General features: G+C 42.2%; 1 protein-coding gene across 1 annotated transcript in view; it reads left to right on the plus strand.

Annotated features, from left to right (window-relative positions):
• Nucleotides 1–19,040, plus strand: part of ADAMTSL1 (ADAMTS like 1) — an 890,629-nt gene that overhangs the window by 757,065 nt on the left and 114,524 nt on the right. Inside the window, exons 18-20 of the mRNA XM_054583189.1 lie at nt 4,513–4,692; nt 9,679–9,832; nt 10,676–11,801. Of these exons, the coding sequence (XP_054439164.1) occupies nt 4,513–4,692; nt 9,679–9,832; nt 10,676–11,801 (1,460 nt within the window). The remainder of the gene's footprint in view (nt 1–4,512; nt 4,693–9,678; nt 9,833–10,675; nt 11,802–19,040) is intronic.

Below are 19,040 nucleotides of genomic sequence, written 5' to 3' on the forward strand. Positions count from 1 at the left end.
GGGAAAAGTTTTGAATGTAATCCTTAAACATTAATACGAGCTGTAAGAGAAGCAAAATTGCTTCCTTCATAGAGCTAGAAGATTAAAACTTCTGAAAGAGGTGAAAGCTACTTGAAAGAACTGTTTTGAAAATGAAATGAAATGAAATGAAATGAAATGAAATGAAATGAAATAAAGTTAACAGGATAGAGACTGCTACTCTACCTAGGGGCTTAGGGATGGCGTCTCCAAGCATGAGAGAATAGAGTTGAACCTGAATGACTGGAAATTCTCAGCCACATGGAGATGTAAGGGAAGAATGGTCCAAGTAAAGAGAAAAGTTTGTGTGAAGGCCCAGAAGGAAAAACAAGCTTGGCATTGGAGCAAGAACAACAGCAAGGAAGAAGAGTTGTATGAGACAAAATTGGAGGGGTGTGTGAAGCTTCTTGTTCACTGCTAGAACCTAGAGCCATGCTTGGTTCATGAGTGGTATTTAATAACTTTGTGGAGTGAGTGAATGAAGTTGGAAGGATTTGTGTTAGTCTTAAAGTTCCATCAGAGCAGGGACCAGAATATGTAGGGCTTTGCAGGGCAGAATTGGGGGAGTAAAATTTGATTCTAATCACTAGGGGAAGCCATTGGAGGTTTTTAAGCAGGGGAATTATGATATATGATTTATGCTTTGAAAACACCACTCTTGCTACTGTAGGAAATAAGATGATATGCTCAATATCTTTCTTGATCCCCTCTCTATCTTCTCCACCTGTGTCCAGGCGGCTCACCTAGATGGACTATCCCTTCTGGCTTCTAGCTATGTTCAGCCAGTAGGGTTTTCAGAAGACCATCAGAAAGAGACAGGAGCTCTCTTCAAATTGAGTATTCTGTCTATATCATGAGAGGAGTTAAGTGAAAAAACTAGAAACAGAAAGACCCTTTACAGAGCTTATTCGTAGGCTAGGCAAGAGTTGATGGTATCCCAATTTATTATTTATAGTGTAGAAAAATCTTCATTATTTTAGAGGCAAATATGAAAGTATTTCTCATGGATTGGGTGTCAGGGTAGAGGTGGTGAGAAAAAAGAAAAATCAATAACTTTTCCTAAGTTTTCATCTTGAATATGGCACTTTAAATGAGCAGGAAAGACTGAGAAGGGAACAGATTTGAGGTGATGTTGGAGGGGAAGAATCATAATTTCCATTTTAGACATGTTGAGGTCAAGATGCCTATTTCCATGTAAGTGGACATGTTTAGTCAGGATAGGGGAGAGATCAGAGCTTGAGATTTAAATTTTTTGACTCATCAGTATAAGTTTCTCTTTCAGATAACTATGATTTGAGCAAAATTACTTTAAGCTCATGAAAGAAATTTAATAATTCATGGAATGAAAAGAATTGTGTAGAACACAACCCCTAAGTTTAACAAATCCTTAGGAATCAGTAATCCACATGGTTTGTTGTCTAGTTACACAGGAGTTCTGAAGATGGGCTGAACAAGATTGTAATGAATCTGATAATAGAATAACTGGTTGGTTAGAAGTGAGAATTTGACAGAAATGAGAAAAGGCTGAACTTCAGAAATCATGAAAGAGACTATAAAGCCAAATTTAAAGCCTTAGTTATCCTTAATAACAAGAAGGGCTATTCTAAGTAAATGGAGTTCTTAGCTGCTAATTTAAATTTCCCCCAACCCACAACTTCAATTCAATCTCACAAATATTTATTGAGGGTTTATATTCACAGAAGGCACTGGGCAGAACAGTGTGGGTACAAATGCATTCAAGATAAGGTCCTTTAAGAGTTTATCAAATTACTGCTAAACAAAAACTAAAATAAAAGTTTGCTTCTCTGATAAATAAAAAGTCCAGGGAATCATCAAAATGAACTAGAGAAGCCAAAGGCCTGGGCCATTCCCAGCTTGAAGCATTGGCTTTAAAGCCATAGATTCTTCCTTAATTAAGGCTAAATGGCATGCTAGGCAAGTCTTTGGAAGAAACTGTTTGCGTCTGTGATGAGTAACTATTAGCTGTAGACCCCCACATGTAGTCTACCCACCCACCTGGCCTTTAGCACAGCCTAGAAGCTACATTCAAATGTAGACTTTCAGCTCAGAAATCAAAGTATCTAGGGAGAACACATATCCTGGGCCACAACAGTGCAGATAAGGCATTACAGAATGTTGACCCCCAACCTAGATCATGGGCTGACTCCTACAGTTCAGGGACAATCACAGACTGGAGGCTTAGGATTGAATTTCAAAGCCCTGCCCCTCCAGTGAGGGTTTGGGCAAGACCTGGCTTACAAGACTGAGGACCCTCAGCGTGAAGCAACAGTCAGAGTATCCTCCATTGCAAGCAAAGAGCAGTTCCTACAACCATAGAAAACAGAAACCAAGCGTGGGCTTATTCTTGAGCTGTGTCCACCGCCTAGCCCAGAGGACATGCTCAACATGGGACCTTAATTGAGGAACTTCACCTGTCTAGCCTCAGCTTCTTTATCTGTGAAGAAGGGACAAGACCTACCTCATAGGGTGGTTCCACATCATGGTCTTCCTTTATTCAGTGAGTAAGTAGTTGAATCCAGCCATAAGAAAATACATTTTTTTCCTATGGGACTCAATAAGGTTATTTTCATTTCAAAAAATTTTTATAGATCCCCTCTCTATCTTCTTCATTTCAAAATGTAAATGGGATGCAGCGATTGAACACAAAAGAGAGAGAGAAAATAACTCATAGACACAGGCAATAGCGCAGTGCTTGTTAGGGAGAAGGGGAGTGGGGGAGGTGTGAGAGAGTATGGGGCAATGGATGGTGATGGACAGAGATTTGAGTTGGGATGGTGAGCACACAATACAGTGTACAGATGATGTGTTACAGAATTGTGCACCTAAAACCTGCATAACTTTGTTAACCAGTGTCACCCCAAGAAATTCAATAAAAAGGAAACATAAATTTAAAAAATGCCAATGAAGGTTGTTCTCCATTGCCTTGAATGGTTTGAAAGGCTCTAAACTTAAAAGACCTAACAAGACTAAGTTCATAGTTTACCTAACTTTGTTATTCAGTAGCTCTGTGACCTCAAGCCATTCACAACTGCAAAGAGAGGGTACTTTTATTCCAGTGGGGTCCAAATGGCCAGTGGTCCTCACAGAGGCCTCTCTGAGTCCCAGGATGCCTCCTCTATGTTTATCTTATTCCCATTGGACACTGTAGAGGGGCATTCTTTGAAAGATGGTTCTCAATCCTGCTTTCAGAATTACCTGAGAGAGTTGTGTTGTTTTTTTTTAATTTAAAAAACTGATGTATGTGACCCATCTCCCAGAGCTCCTGATTTAATGATTAAATGTAAGACCTCAGCACTTTATTTTTAAAAAGCGGAGGTGATTTAAAAATGTATCCAAGTTTGGGACCATTGAGCAAGGGGTGACAGCTGGGCCACAACAGCCTTCTGACTGTACTCTGGGGACATTGTATTACCATCCTAACCTCAGGTGGAGTTACAAGTATCCCTTGCAGTTCTGAGTACAATGCATTAACATTCACCATTGCTTCATAAGTTAAGGATATATCCCCCAACTAATCTATTTGTCTAAATCATCCCTATTCTAAGAGGCCACTATTGCAGCAGGAGCAGAACTTAGTCACCTGGCCATTTCTACCTTCAAGGGAGGTGGGCAAATCTGGTTTATAGGCTAAAAATAGGCATGGACTATAGTCATGTGCCCCGCTGAAAGCTGAAGGCCTCTTTGCCACTGTAATGGAGGGGGCAAATACTTGGGATGACAGCCAACACTCTGTGCTGCTGGAGGCCTCTCTCCATCCTCATGCAAATGGATTATAACTATTAAGTTACAAGTAGACAGTGTGTTCGGGATCCTGCTGAAAACCACTGAAATATGGCTATTTTTCCTCGTATCCCAAATTTCAATGGCTTTTGTTCCCACAGCCCTAAGAAATCACAAATCTTGCAAGAAAAGTGTTCCAGAGGAGTTCTTTAGAAAACCAGGCCTCATACTTAATGCCCCTACAATGTCGTAGCATTGGGCATTTACACTTAGAAAGGGCTGCCCCCTCTACAGATTAATTCCTCCAGATTTACACTGATGGCAGGAGCTCTCTCTTATTCATTCAGGAAGCAACACAGATTATTTTCATGGGATCGTAAATATGTTTAGCACTCCATTATACTAACCTTTTAAACCAGTTGTCTTGGGTGGCTGCAAATCATCATTTAGAAGCAACTTTCTAAGATTTAAATGCTCTTGAAATCCTGGACACTCTAGTTAAATACTTGAGATTAAGAGTGGGGGGTGTAGTAGGTCTAACTACAAAATTTATTTCAAGAAGAGGAAGCAAAATCCTTTGCACTGGTTCCTGGGTTGTTTTTTTTTTTTTCTTTTTCTGGAGTTTGTTTTTGGTTTGTTTGGGGTTTTTTTTTTTTCCTTCTTTTACACTTTATTCAGCCAAAGCGAACATAAAAATTGGCACTTAAACACACCACTCTCTTATGTTGGATTGACTTTCCTTCCTTCCCCCAGTGTTCCAGGACCTGCGGAGGGGGTGTTCAGAAGCGTGAGGTTCTTTGCAAGCAGCGCATGGCTGATGGCAGCTTCCTGGAGCTTCCTGAGACCTTCTGTTCAGCCCCAAAACTGGCCTCCCAGCAAGCCTGCAAGAAAGATGACTGTCCCAGTGAATGGTTTCTCTCTGAATGGACAGAGGTATGCATGGTCCTCAGAAGGTATTAATGAAAGAGGCATAAGTAAAGAGGGAAAGATGGCACCCTGTAGGGATACATACAGACGGTGAGAACAAAATGAAATAAGTCTCCTAACATGATGAAGCAGTATTTTTGTAACCATTTATACCATACCACATGACTAACTTTTAACTAGACTGCAGGGACAGAAGTTAAGCAGCCAGCCCTTATTCAGCAATCTGAAGCATGCAATTATAAACAGGTTCCTCATGGAGCAAAACCAGCCTCACTCAGGCTATCTGGGCCCAAGATTCTTCTCGGAACACAGGGTTCTTCTCCCTCTATCCCACGTGTGCCTTCTTGACCTCCCAGAGACTCCTACTCCCAGATGTTTCTAGTCTCTACTCAGTAAGGGCCAAGACTCTCAAGTTCTTCTCTTCCAAGTTACTGGACAAAAAGGAATATGGCTTATCAGGAAAAGAAGGCCAAGGAAATCTTGCCTCTTTATTGTCAGCTTCCTGGCTTCAAATCCTCACCAACTTCCTAACAAGAGAACTTAATTTCCCCTCTTTCCTTGCAATTAGGAAGATGATTGCATCAGCGTTCACCATTGCCTCATAACTAGGCACATATCCCCCTACTAATCTATTTGTCTCAATAAGTCCTGTTCCAACACTAGCACCAATTCATTCATTTACACCAGGCTTCTATTGGTTAGTTTTCAGCCCCTACACTTTTTTGAATTGCCTACAACAGGCCTGCATGTCTTCCACAGACAAGCCCCTTGCCCCAAATTATTGCCTTACAAGCCAATTTAGCCAAGAACAAAATCACTAGGCCTGAAGTGATGTGTCAAACCAGATTCAAGACCCTGCTTTGCATATGGCAGCATTTGAACTGGCTTTGCTGATTCTACTGCCTTCTTTGTTTGATGTAGAGCTCACGAAGTGGAGCTGCTGCTGGTTGAAATACATCACAGGAAACTTGCTTCCACAGAGGGGGAAGCTGCCTCTGAAAATTAAGATGCCGGCTCTATCAACATAAATTCTCAGAATTCTTGTGCCATATTTTATCAACCCATACAGAGTTCTACCAGATGGGGCCTGCTAAAGGCATTGCAATTGAGAGTTAACTTACATTGTCATGGATTTTATAATTTAGCAGTAAAATTGCCTTCTGGTGGTATCTCACCCCAAATGTCTCAGAACAATAAAATTTCATGTTTCAGAAACAGGATAAAAGAAAAATTGTGTAGAGTGAGCATGTGTATATCCAAATGTGTCTGTGTGTGTAAGCATGTTTGTGTGTACACATGAACATGGTAGTGACAATTTTTCCATGGAATGTTGATTTGAGGTATGGCATTATATATGAAAAAAATCATAATAAATATAATGGCGTGGGAGAGAGCCCTCATGTATTTGCCAAGTAAGTGGCTCTAGATGAAGACCTCCTCCCTGGGCATATTGCAAAACGCATTGTTCCCACATCCATCGGTGACAGTCTGCCACGAGTGAGATGCTGCTTGGGTAATTATAATTGTCTTCCCATGTTCCTGGACTTTGTCATCTCTGAGCATATGAGACAATTGAGAAAAAGTTATTTTCGGCCTACGGATTTGAAGGATGGACACTTGTGGTTAGGTACTCGGGAAAGGACACTGCTGAACTGAGGGCATATGGGACCCATAAAGTAAAGCAGACCCTAGTACAGTGTCATGTCTGTGAAGAGTTGAGACTGACAGACAGGCAAACTTAGGTTCTCATGCTGACTCTGCTCTTGTACTTACTGGTTGCACTATTTTACATTCCTACCAGCAATGTATGAAGTCTCTAATATAACCTTGGGCTGGTTACTTGACCTTTTGGAGATAATAAACCTGTCTATCTTTATGGTTATCAGGAGGCTTAAATTAAATGATGCATACAAAGTGCTTTGTGCCTAGTAAAAGTTAACCCTAATTATTGCTATGATTCTCTTCCATCCCTGCTCATTGTCAGGAAGAGAAGTAATAAAAGGAAGACTTAACTGGCTAGAACCTGGGCCACGGTGAAGTCCTCCCCAGCCTTTGCCAGTCTTTTTAGGAGAAGGAAGTTACATTTTGGGAACTAGGATTAGTCAGTCCTTACCCAAGGAATGTTATTATGTTCTGAGTTATCTGGGTTGATGAGTGGAAATTCCAAACATTGGGGAGGAGTTGAGAATGACAGGAAGTAGTAATCACCGATTCAGTGGGATGAAACTCACACAGGTATCGTATAAAAGTGTCCCTGCAGGTGTTCACAGAGGCCCCAGTTGGCCCTGTCATCTCAACGGCCCTTCTCTGGGCCCCACGGCTGAGATAAGACATGCATTCCACATGCCCCACAAGACCCCTTGGAGGAAGGAAGACCTGGATGATCTATGAGGGTTTTTATCCTCCACTATCTGGCTCAATCTCACGGTTACTGCACAGAATCCCTCAGAGACAGGGTTAAGCCAAAGATTTAGACACTTCAAATAAAATTACCTTTGGATTCTATTCTGAGAATAAGACCCTCAAAAGACCTTACTCTTTTTTTATTGAAAAGAAACCCTTCCATCTCCTGAACGAGTTGGCTAGTTAATATTTTTAAGTCATATATTTAGAAAAGTTGCCCCCCCTCAAAAATAAAAGAAATTAAAGTCCTAGCAGTAAATTTTAAAGCAAGAGGCACTTAGAAGGTCCTATAGCCTAGTTGTTCTTTTAAAAATTAGTCGCAGAACTCTTTTTGAAGTTGGCCTGTTACTATGAAGCCAAAATTCTAAAGCATATCAAATCAGAGCTGTTTCGGTTGAACTGTGGGGAGGGGGTCCCAGATATCCAATGGTTGGGTCTCTAGCTCACCCGAGAAGCCACTCATTCACTTTCTCAACATAGTAATGGAACACAGTTTGAAGATCCCTGCTCTCGCTTTGTTTCCCTATTTCAGAAATGTGGAAATTGAGCCTAGGGAAAGATCCAGACTTGAACAAAATCATAAATGAGTCTTTTGACATGCGGTCTATTTTTCTATTTTTCTACTTAGCAGCACTAAAATGACCATGCTTTCAAAATTTCCAGGCCCTTTACCTATCTCCCACCTGATCCCTGGATTTAGTGCTGTCATCTACCGTAAAATGAGGGATGAGTGGAATCTGGAATCTATGACCATCAGGGAACAAAACCAGTGGGTTTGACTCTCATCCCTATCTTTTGCATTTTAAATATCTTTCACGGTAGTGTATATCATAGAACTTTGCATGGAATCATTTATTTCAATGGGCTAGCATATAATACTTGAAAAGATAAGGTTTTTTTTGGTCTTTACTGTCATTTTTCAAGCTAGCATGGCACACTGCCATGACCCTGGTTCAGGCCTTTATCATCGCCAGCCTGGACTACTGTGGCGGCCTCCGCCACTGACAGCCCTACCGGTCATCCATCTCCTACTCCCGTCCCTCCCAGACACTGTTGCCAGATTAACCTTCTCAAAACACCTCTTTCATCATTTCACTCCTCCCTTCAATGGCTCCTCATTGCTTTATGGACCAATTCCAAACCTCCTGTCTGAAAATTAGAAATCTCCAATGTCTGGCCCCAAACTACCTCTTGAACTCCTGATACTCTCAATGTGATCCTTCTGCTCAAAGAGGTTTAGCTCTGCCCCCTAACCCTGCCTTGGACTTTTGCACTGAACTGTTCTACCTTTGTGCTGGATGTTTCCCTGACTCCCATGCTTATTCCTGGTTCTCTACACCCGTCCAGACTCCACCCATTTTCAAGACGTAGGTAGGAAATCCCTAGTCATTCAAGAGTTGTTAGTATTACTTTTATAATACTTCACTTGTCTCTTGGTTTTGTATGTTTATGAAAATTTTTATTATTATTTAACTCTTTAAACAGTTTCACTGAGGTATAATTTGAATGCTATTAAATTTCATTTAGAATAATGTTTCCAAGTTTTATTCATGTTGTAGAACATAGAACTAGATTCCTTTTTATAACAGAATGATACTGCATTGTATAGATATACCACATTTTGATTATCCACTTACCCAGTAATGGACATTTGAGTTGTTTCCCTTTTTATCTGTTCTGAGTACGCTGCTATGAATATTCACGTACGCATCTTTGTGTGGATGTATGTTCTCATTTCTCTTGGGTAGCTACCTAGGAGTGAAATTTATGGGTCTCATGGTAAATTTATATTTAACTTTTTAAGAAACTATTAAACTGTTTTTTGAGAGGGCTTTACTGTTTACATTCCTACCAGCAATGTATGAAGGCTCTAATTTTTCCACATCCTCATCAACATTTATTATTATTTGTCTTTTTTATTATGGCCATTCTGAGGAATAAAAAGTGGTATCTTGTGGTTTTGACTTCTATTTCCCTAATACACTCTTTCATTTCAATAATGCATTTGGAATTTTCCCCTTCATTTGATGACAGCTCCTTAACATTATGAACCATCTTGCACATCCTTTTTCTGTAGTGTCTAGCACCCCACCATAGATGATATAGATATATGACAATTATCTGCTGCTTGACATTAAAATATTTTATTTGTGAAGAGAGGCAAAAGGAATTAACATTGAGTGTCATTTCTGTGTGTGACATTTAAAATATATTACCTCACTCAATTCCCAACCTTGCAGAGTAAGCGCAAGAACTGGAAACGGCCTCAGAGAGTTTAAGTAGCTTGCCAAGTAGTGAAATACTGAACTAGATGTGAATGCAGGACCCTCTAGCTCTGGAACTCTAAAGTCTAGGCCATATATATAAGTGAAAGCAGGTAAAATATCTACGGGAGACTTTCAGGTAGAATATGGCTACAATACAGACATGTCTTTCCAGATTGTCAACTAATGAATATTTCTCTCTCTAAGTGGCTATTTATTTTTCAAACAGCTTTTCTCATATTTTGGTGAGTCTGAGAACTCACCCAAAGGCCCACTAGCCTAAAGTGTCCTGCATTACATGCTTGTGGCCTTTCCTTCCCATCAGTGTTCCACGACCTGCGGCGAGGGCACCCAGACGCGAAGTGCCATTTGCAGGAAGGTGCTGAAAACCGGGGTCTCGGCTGCTGTCAATTCCTCCCTGTGTCCCCCCCTGCCATTCTCTTCGTCAATCAGGCCATGTATGCTGGCAACCTGTGCAAGTGAGTACCTCAGAGCTTTGGGGACGGGAAGGTGAAACCCCATGGAAGCAGGCGTAGCCTCTCAGGAACCTTCCCTGAACCCAGGCCAGTGGGAGATTGTTGGACCCTGGAGGGCAGCAGGCTGGTGAGCTCAGCTGGAGATGGAAAAGGAACTTTAATTACTATACGTGACCAGGTGAAATTCTCTTCTCTCCTGGAGAAACAGTTTGCAAGAAGGAGAGAAAGTTCATTTGCTGGCATACGGAGATCTAGAAGCTGGAGGCAGAATATTACTAATGAAGGCTAATGCTATCCACTCTGGGGTTTTAAAATAGTCTGAACAGAGTTATTCTCTCTAATTTTAATCCCTAGAATTGTAACACTTCTGGGCTCTCCTCCCCAGTGTAACAAGGGCCCTGGTGCTCTGCAGGGTGCAAAGGATAAACCTTGAAAGGGGGGCATCCTCCTTCCCTTTGTCATTGGCTTCTTTTCTGTGATGCTGATTTTTTATGTCCTTTTAATGAAAGGAACTACCTTTCCCCGGGGACCTCCTTCCATCTACAATCCTGCATGTCAGCGTCTAGGGGCAGGAAGAGCCAGTAGGGTGAAAGCAGGTTGTTCTCCAATTTTGGATTGTGGGGGCAGCTTGATGGTCCAGAGCTGGTAGCCAGTTCCTCCAGGAAAACACAGGAGGTCAATGAAGGCCTCAGCCAAAAATCAACTCTGAAACACTCTCTTTCCCCTCCTCTCTTGCCCCTTCGTCTCTTCTCTTCCCCCTCCTTTTTTCCTGCTTTCTTGTCTCTGCATCTCACTCTCATTTTTCTGTTCTCTCCATTTGTCCGTCCATCTTCCCTTTCATTCCAGGGCCCGGGAGGCCATCCACAAAGCACAGCCCACACATTGAGGCCGCAAGGAAGGTATACATCCAGACCCGCAGGCAGAGGAAGCTGCACTTCGTAGTGGGTGGATTCGCATACCTGCTCCCCAAGACCGCAGTGGTGCTCCGGTGCCCCACACGGCGCTTCCGCAAGCCGCTCATCACCTGGGAAAAAGATGGCCAGCACCTGATCAGCTCTGCCCACGTCACCGTGGCCCCTTTTGGCTACTTAAAGATCCACCGCCTCAAGCCCTCTGATGCAGGCATCTACACCTGCTCGGCAGGACCAGCCCGGGAGCAGTTTGTGATTAAGCTCATTGGAGGCAACCAGAAGCTGGTGACCCGGCCCACGAGCCTCAGGAATGATGAAGAGGCCCTCCGGGTGAGGAAGGCCAACCCCAAGGAAGCCCTACAGACCCACAAACACCAGAACGGAATCTTCTCTAATGGCAGCAAGGCTGAGAAGCGGGGCCTCGCTGCTGATCCGGGGAGCCACTATGACGACCTTGTCTCTCGGCTGCTAGAGCAGGGGGGCTGGCCTGGAGAGCTCCTGGCCTCGTGGGAGGTCCAGGACTCTACGGAAAGGAACACATCCTCAGAGGAGGACCCGAATGCTGAGCAGGCCCTCCTGCACCTGCCCTTCACCATCGTGACTGAGCAGCAGCGCCTAGACGACATCCTCCGGAACCTCTCCCAGCAGCCAGAGGAGATTCGGGATGTCTACAGCAAGCATCTGGTGGCCCAGCTGGCCCAGGAGATTTTCCGCAGCCAGGTCGAGCACCAGGACACACTCCTCAAGACGCCTGAGCAGAGGATTCCCCCTGTGGCCATCCCACCTCGAAAACCTGTGTCCAGCTTCACCAGCATGCTCCGGTCCTCCTCCTCTGGGGAGGCAGGGGGCAGCTCCCGCCGGCCACACCGCAAGCCCACCATCTTGAGGAAGATCTCAGCTGCCCAGCAGCTCTCTGCCTCCGAAGTGGTCACTCATCTTGGGCAGACTGTGGCCCTGGCCAGTGGGACACTAAGTGTGCTTCTGCACTGTGAAGCCGTAGGCAACCCCCGACCTACCATCAGCTGGGCCAGGAATGGAGAAGAGGTTCAGTTCAGTGACAGGTGAGCCTTGCAATTACCTGGTCTCGGAAAGGAAGGGGACAAAGGGCCACATCTTTCCAAGGCACCTTATTCACTCTTCTTCCAAGGTGTTTCCAGGGGTAGGACTTAGAGCCATGGGCTCAGGGATTGTGTCCTGGGTTTCAAGCCCTCTGTCCACAATGATAGAGTGTTGAAGCAAAGACAGGGTTTTAATTTCTGTAAACTGTACAGTCTCACCTTTATAAGGTAATAGCAACAATGCCTACCCACCCTGATCCCCATAGGATCCCAAAGAAGATACTCATTCCATAGCTTTGAACTTTTAGCAGAAAGCGAGTTTTGGGACAAAGCATTATTGCATTACCATTTTGTGAGATGAACTATTGTATTGGCCAAAAAGTCCATGATGTTTTTTTCCATAAAATAAGACACTTTTCATCTTCACCAATAACTTTATTTGGATATTTTGAGTATGTCAGCTATCTCCCACTATTGGCTTATAGTGGGTAGAGGCCAGGGGTGCTGCTAAACACCTTCCAATGCATAAGACAGCCCCACAGCAAAGAATTATTTGTCCAAAATGTCAATAGTACCAAGAAATTTCACCAACCACTTTTCACATTTTCAATCAATCACAGCACTCTCTCCATACACTGTACAAATCTCTTTCGTGTTTCAGTTGTGTTTTTACCCGTCTTAAAATAACAAAGAATAATATGCCAAAATTGTTGCTTATCTTCTTCCATCTTCAATATTAAAATGACTACACAAAAATTCGCTAATTTTTTTAATGCATGCTGATATGACAGCTGTCACAATATGATCTAACAAAATTGTTTCCAATATAATTAAAGACAATTTAGCACTACCGGAGCCATCATATGGAAAAAACAGACTTTTTGGACAACCCAATATTATACATCCAGACATTGTGTCCATGTTTGTAGTCCCCAAGCCTGGGGAGAGTGCAGCCAGCACTCGCTGCTGCTTGTGGGTGAGCCTGTCCTCTGCCTGGGCTAGACAAGGCTGTTCCAGAAAGCTTTTATTCCCTGTCAGACCTGTCATTAATTATCTTAATATCCCCTGGCGTCTCTGTTTTGATGTGCCATTACTGGGATGACAACATGTATTACTTACTGGTTTCCTTGAGCTATAGCCTCTGGTGACGTAAAATCAAGAGCAGTATTAGAAGTAATAATAATATTATTTTTGAACACTATGTGCCAGGCATTGTGCCATGCTTTCTACATACATTTTCTCTTTTAATCTCTATCGTGGCCCTGACAGCAATAATTTTAGCTGACATTGAGTAGTGACTACCTGCAACGCAAGTATAAGCACTTTATGTGCTCTGTCTCACTGAATTTTAACAGTAAGCCCTGAGAAGTGGGTACAATTTTTATCCACACTTTACAAAAGAGGACACAAAGTCAAGTAACAGGCCAAAGATCATGTTTATTAGGTGACAGAACCAAGATATGTGACAAAAGTAAAATAGTTACTCAAAGAATCATAGACTATGGATGGGAGAGGAACTTTTAAGGTCCTTCAGTCCAGAGTCCTCATTTTAACTTATTATCTCTGAATCCATATGGAATGATCTTTTCATTAAATAGACTTCTAAACACTATTGTTTGGCTACCCCTCTTCTCTGGCTTGCTAGCTTTGGGTAAAGAAAGAAAGAATCCAGGATTTATGGTGCCAGGCAATATGCCAGGGTTTCTTTCTATGTACCTGCATTTGTTATTCTAACAGTCCACAAGATTGACATACATTATCCTCCAGTTTTGCATAGAAAATCAAGGTTCAGCAATTCATCCAAGATCATGTTTGTAAGAGCCAGACTTAGGATTTGATATCAAGTTTACATGATTCCAAAGAGCAGTGATTTGGTGAACAGAAGTGATGTCCATCCTGACCACATCTTTTGTGCCTTAAGTTTGTTCGTATTGCCTCTCAGCCTTAGTACTTACAGGTCAAATAGCCTTCATAACAATGCTAAGTGTTTTTCTGTGTGCTGTGTGCTCTTACTATATACCAGACTACTGTGCTCAGTGTTTCAAAGACATTTAATCCTCAAAAAAAATAAATAAAAATAAAAAGCCCTATGAAGTAAGTACTAGTACTGTTACCACAGCATTGATAAGGAAGCTGAGGTGTAGATGGTGGATCCACACAGAAGCATGGGAGACAAGGACTGAATGCAGGCAGCAGGGCTCGAGAGCCTGTGCACCTAACCTCACCAGCTTGCAGCTGGGTCCTCCCCAGCTCGTTCTTTCCTTGATCAGCTTAACTGTTATGATCCCTGCAATTTTTTACAGAAATATTTTAAGTATACTTTATTGATTATGCTATTACAGTTGTCCCATTTATTTCTCCCCTTTATTCCCCTCCTCCCTGCAACACCCTCCCACCAGCATCCCCCCCCCCTTAGTTCATGTCCATGGGTTGTACATATAAGTTCTTTGGTTTCTCCATTTCCTATACTATTCTTAACCTTCCCCTGTCTATTTTGTGCCTACCAATTATGCTTCTTATTCCCCGTATCTCTTCCCCCTTTTTCCCCTCTCCCATTCCCACTGATAACCCTCCATGTGATCTCCATTTCTGTGACTCTGTTTCTGTTCTAGTTGTTTGCTTAGTTTGTTTGGGTTGGGCTTTTTTTAGGTTCAGTCGCTGATATTTGTGAGTTTGTTGTCATTTTATAGTTCATAGTTTTTATCTTTTTCTTAGGTAAATCCCTTTAACATTTCATGTAACAAGAGCTTGGTGATGATGAACTCCTTAGTTTTACCTTCTCTGAGAGGCACTTTATCTGCCCTTCCATTCTCAATTATAGCTTTGCCTGATAGAGTAATCTTGGATGTAGGTCCTTGCCTTTCATGACCTTAAATACTTCTTTCCAGCCACTTCTTGCCCGTAATGTTCCTCTTGAGAAATCTGCTCATAGTCTTATGGGAACTCCTTTGTAGGTAACTGTCTCCTTTTCTCTTGCTCCTTTTAAGATTGTCTCCTTATCTTTAATCTTGGGTAATGTAATTATGATGTGCCTTGGTGTGTGCTTCCTTGGGTCCGACTTCTTTGGGACCCTCTGAGCTTCCTGGATCTCCTAGAAGTCTATTTCCTTCACCAGATTGGGGAAGTTCTCCATTATTTTTTCAAATGTTTTCAATTTCTTGCTTTAACCCTTTTCCTTCTGGCAGCCCTATGATTTGGATGTTGGGACATTTAAAGTTGTCCTTAAGGTTCCTAAGCCTCTCCTCATTTTTTTCAATTCTTGTGTCTTCATTCTGTTCTGATCAAATATTTATTTCTTCCTTCTCCAAATCATTGATTTGATTCCTGGTTTCCTACCCTTCACTCTTGGTTCCCTGTATATTTTTCTTTATTTCACTTTGCATAGCCTTCACTTCTTCCTCTATTTTGTGACCATACTCAACCATTTCTGTGAGCATACTGATTACTAGTGTTTTGAACTGTGTATCTTAGAGGTTGGTTATCTCTTCACTGCTTAGTTCTATTTTATCTGGAGTTTTGATCTGTTCTTTCGTTTGGGCCATATTTCTTTGTCTCGGGCTCCTGTTAGGTTGTGAGATATCTGAGCCTTAGGTATTTGCCAGGGCGGAGCAACACATTACTGCGTTGTGACGCTGTCTCTGGAGGAGCGGTTTGAGAGGGAATAATGCTGCTTGCTCAGCTCTCACCCAGCTTTCAGTCATTTCCCTCTCTACCTACAAGCAAATTGAGCCCTTCTGTTGCTGATTCCCAGGTGATTGGGTTTGTATATGTTCTGGGACCTTGTGGGTCTCTCCAGAAAGCTCTCCTGTGAGGCTGGGAGTTTTATCCAGCCGCTGAAACCCCCATAGGTTTTTAAAGCCAAAGGTTTCGAGGCTTTCTTTTCCCTCACTGGAACGCTGGGTTGTGTGGTCTGTCTTGCTCCCCTGTTGTTCCTCCCAGTTCATCCACATGCAAATGTGAAACCACTGGGTCCACTAGCTGCCACCTCACCTACCCCGTTCATTGCCTTTCTATGTGTCCTCTCTGCCCCAGCTGCCTATCTCCACCCCTCCTACCAGTCTGGATGAACGTTTCTTCTTTAATTCCTTGATTGTCAGACTTCCATATAGTTCAATTTTTCTGGCAGTTCTGGTTGTTTTTTGTTTTTAAATTTGTTGTTGTCCTCCTTTTGGTTGTGTGAGGTGGTAAAATGTATCTCCCTATGCCTCCATCTTGACTGGAAGTCCTCTATTTCCAGAAATCTTTATAAAAACTTGTGGGTCAAGCTAAAGTTGCAGTAAATTCCCTTGAGGCCAGTGGGACACCGAGAGGCAGCTCCAGTGTTAGGCCCCCAGGATAATGAGGGCTGGCTGAAAGTGGCGCCCTGGTGCTCAGGTGGGGGCGCACTGGAACTCATCTCTATCAGTGCCCCTGTTATGTCCAAATTATGTCATGTCCTCCACCAGCAAGCCAGTTTTTCAAGTGTAGATACCATTTTATTCATATCCCCTGGGCTTATTGTCCAGGTTTGCTACCATTAAGATTGAGGGGAATAGTAATTGGCTATGTGAGGGAAAAGATGGGGATTAACATTTTTTGACTCACCATTGATACATACACTGTGCCCCATTGGTTAGAAACTTTCACAGTCATCATCTTAGTTAATGTCTGTGTGACATATAAGTTCTTAACCCTACTTCAGAGATGAGGAAACCAAGGCCCCTTGGAGTTAAGAAACTTGACAATATTAGATAGTTAGCAAAAGGCAGAATTAAGAGGTGAGATTCAAATCCATTTCTGCCCAACTCAAGCCCATGCTGTTTGAGCAAATGAGTACGTTTAATACTTCTATGTATCTGTACTTCTCCAGAGATCCCAAGTTTCCTCAAGACCCTTGCTGATTTCTATCAGCTACTGCCAGGATCCTTTCCTTTGAAAAGCACCTACTTCTTCCTAAAAAGCTGTAGAACACAACATATCTTTAGGAAGGAGGGAGTCCTTCGGACTCCCCTCTCCTGTGCCTGGAACTTCAGGGAGCACTTTGAGGCCAGGGCTTACTCAGAGGCCCTGACAATTAACTTGAGTGCTGCAGAATTTTTAATAATTTTTTTTTATTTAAGAATTTTTAATGAAATCCAAGGGTCATGGCCCATCTAAGTCACTGGTAACTAGAGGAAAGATGTGGAAAGAGTTAGATGAGGACTGAGGGCTTCAAGCTGATCTTGCCAAGACCCTTCTCTTTTCATGACCTTAGTCCCTGTGTTTCAAAAGTGAAACACAGGGCGTGTCCCAGATCACCTCTGAAGTCCCTTCTACTACTCCCTTCACTCCTTTGCAGAAGGTCACAGAAGGTGAAAACCCACGTGCTGAGAGGGAGTGGGGAGAGCCTGGAGTGTAGTAACTTCAAAATTTGTTGCTCAAGTTGTTTCTGAGTGTTCCACAAAACGGGTTCATTGATCACATGAGTTTGGGACGTGCTCTCTTAAAGCTAAACAGATGTATTTACTGCTGGATTTTACTTCTATTTTTTAATATAGTGCTTGTTTTTAATTATAAAAGTAATAAAGGGGCTATAAAACAATTCAAATAATACCTAAATCTATAAAGTAAAAATGCAAGTCTCCCTTAGACCCCCAATCCTATGCCCCAGAGCCTGTCACTCTTAATAATTTGGTATACATCCTTTTGGAATTTTTATATATTTTATTGTATCATATATTATAAAACATACACATACAAAATTTGGATTTTTAAATGGGCTGTTACTCATGTTTAGAAATTTGATCTAATTTTACGCACCATGTCTAAGAAACATTTCAGAAGAGTATGTAGAAATTTATATCATCTTTTTTAAACAGCTGGTTACTGTTCTTAAATGCATTTCACTATTCCCCAATTGAAAATTATTTTGGCTTTTCCTTTTTTAACCCTTCAAGCATTCCAACATGTTGTGACTTTCCAGGTAGACAATATAGTATGAGTGTTTTCCAAGTACTCCTTTGATCAATGAACAATTTCTTGGCCTAGTAATCTCAGGAATACCAATAATTCTTGAAATGTGACTTAGAAACACTATTTTGTCTTTTAATTTTCACTTTAATGGTCATTGAAAGTCTAACCCTAAAGGCTTTCAGATAAAAAAAAAAATGTCAGCAGTATCTTGCTAGGAAAAAAAAAAAACACATGGCAGCCAGGTCTTAAAGGTACTGAAGGTGTTAGGCAAGGAGAGCAGGGGGCAAATTCTGCATCTTCAGTCACCGGGACACTGGTGGGAGTGAGAGTCAGGAGTAGCATTAGGAGGGAAAGCACATGAGGGGCATGGACAAATATAATAGCTTTACAGTTTTTTCCACTGTCAAGATTTTTTCTAGATCTGGCCTTGATAGAGCTTCTTAATGCAGGTTAATGGCATGAGGTAGGGAAAAACAACAGATTTTCATTTCTGAGCTTTGACATCATCATTTTTCCATTTTACTTAAATGACCAATAAGAAATATGGCTGGAGTTTAGTTTCTACACAGTTTCCCAAGTACTTTTTGAGAAAAAAAAAAGGGAATGTATCTGCACAGAGCATGCACAAGGCACGGAGCTGCCACTGGGACTGCTTTGCTATGGGCTGTTTGTGACCTCTTTTGTGTCAGGTTTCATTGCTTGTCATCATTACTGTGTTCAGTAGCAGTTCAGAAATGTTCATTTGTTTTCAAACAGGGAAGTGCTGAAATGCCCAGTTTATAGTTCAGTTAGTCTGTTTCTGTTTAGTACCCAAATCTATCTTCCTGAATCCAGCTGGCTATCGGTCTGAAGGACTTTGCAGTGTATTCATGGATTCCCTAAGCAGCAAGATAGGTCAAGGTAGGATTTAGGATTTATTCTGACTACCACAGGGACATTTTGGAGGACATTTAACAGGAAGCTAAAATAACCTAATTCTCGTTTCTTATAGGCTCACACTGGCTATTTTGTGACAAGGGTAGAAGGGTGTGAGGGGAAGCAGTGGCGGGGGTGGGGGGTGCCGAGGCTGGTAAGGGGCCCTTTGCAGTCATTCCTTTAACTCCGCAAATATCTGCTGGGTGTTATTAGATACAGTGATAGGCACCAGACAGTGAGATGATAAATAAGGCAAAGTCAATGCCCTTCAAGAAACTAAGAAACATACAAGTGCTGGTATACAGTAAAAGCACTTGGGCCCTCAGTTTGTATTAAACTCCAATGGGCAAAATCCTTCTCTTTAAACTTTTAAAAGTGGATAAGGGAGGGGTTCCC

Source organism: Pteronotus mesoamericanus, unplaced genomic scaffold (assembly GCF_021234165.1).
Source record: "Pteronotus mesoamericanus isolate MK-2021 breed Mesoamerican mustached bat unplaced genomic scaffold, CSHL_Meso_final contig_73, whole genome shotgun sequence".
Classification (NCBI taxonomy): domain Eukaryota; kingdom Metazoa; phylum Chordata; class Mammalia; order Chiroptera; family Mormoopidae; genus Pteronotus; species Pteronotus mesoamericanus.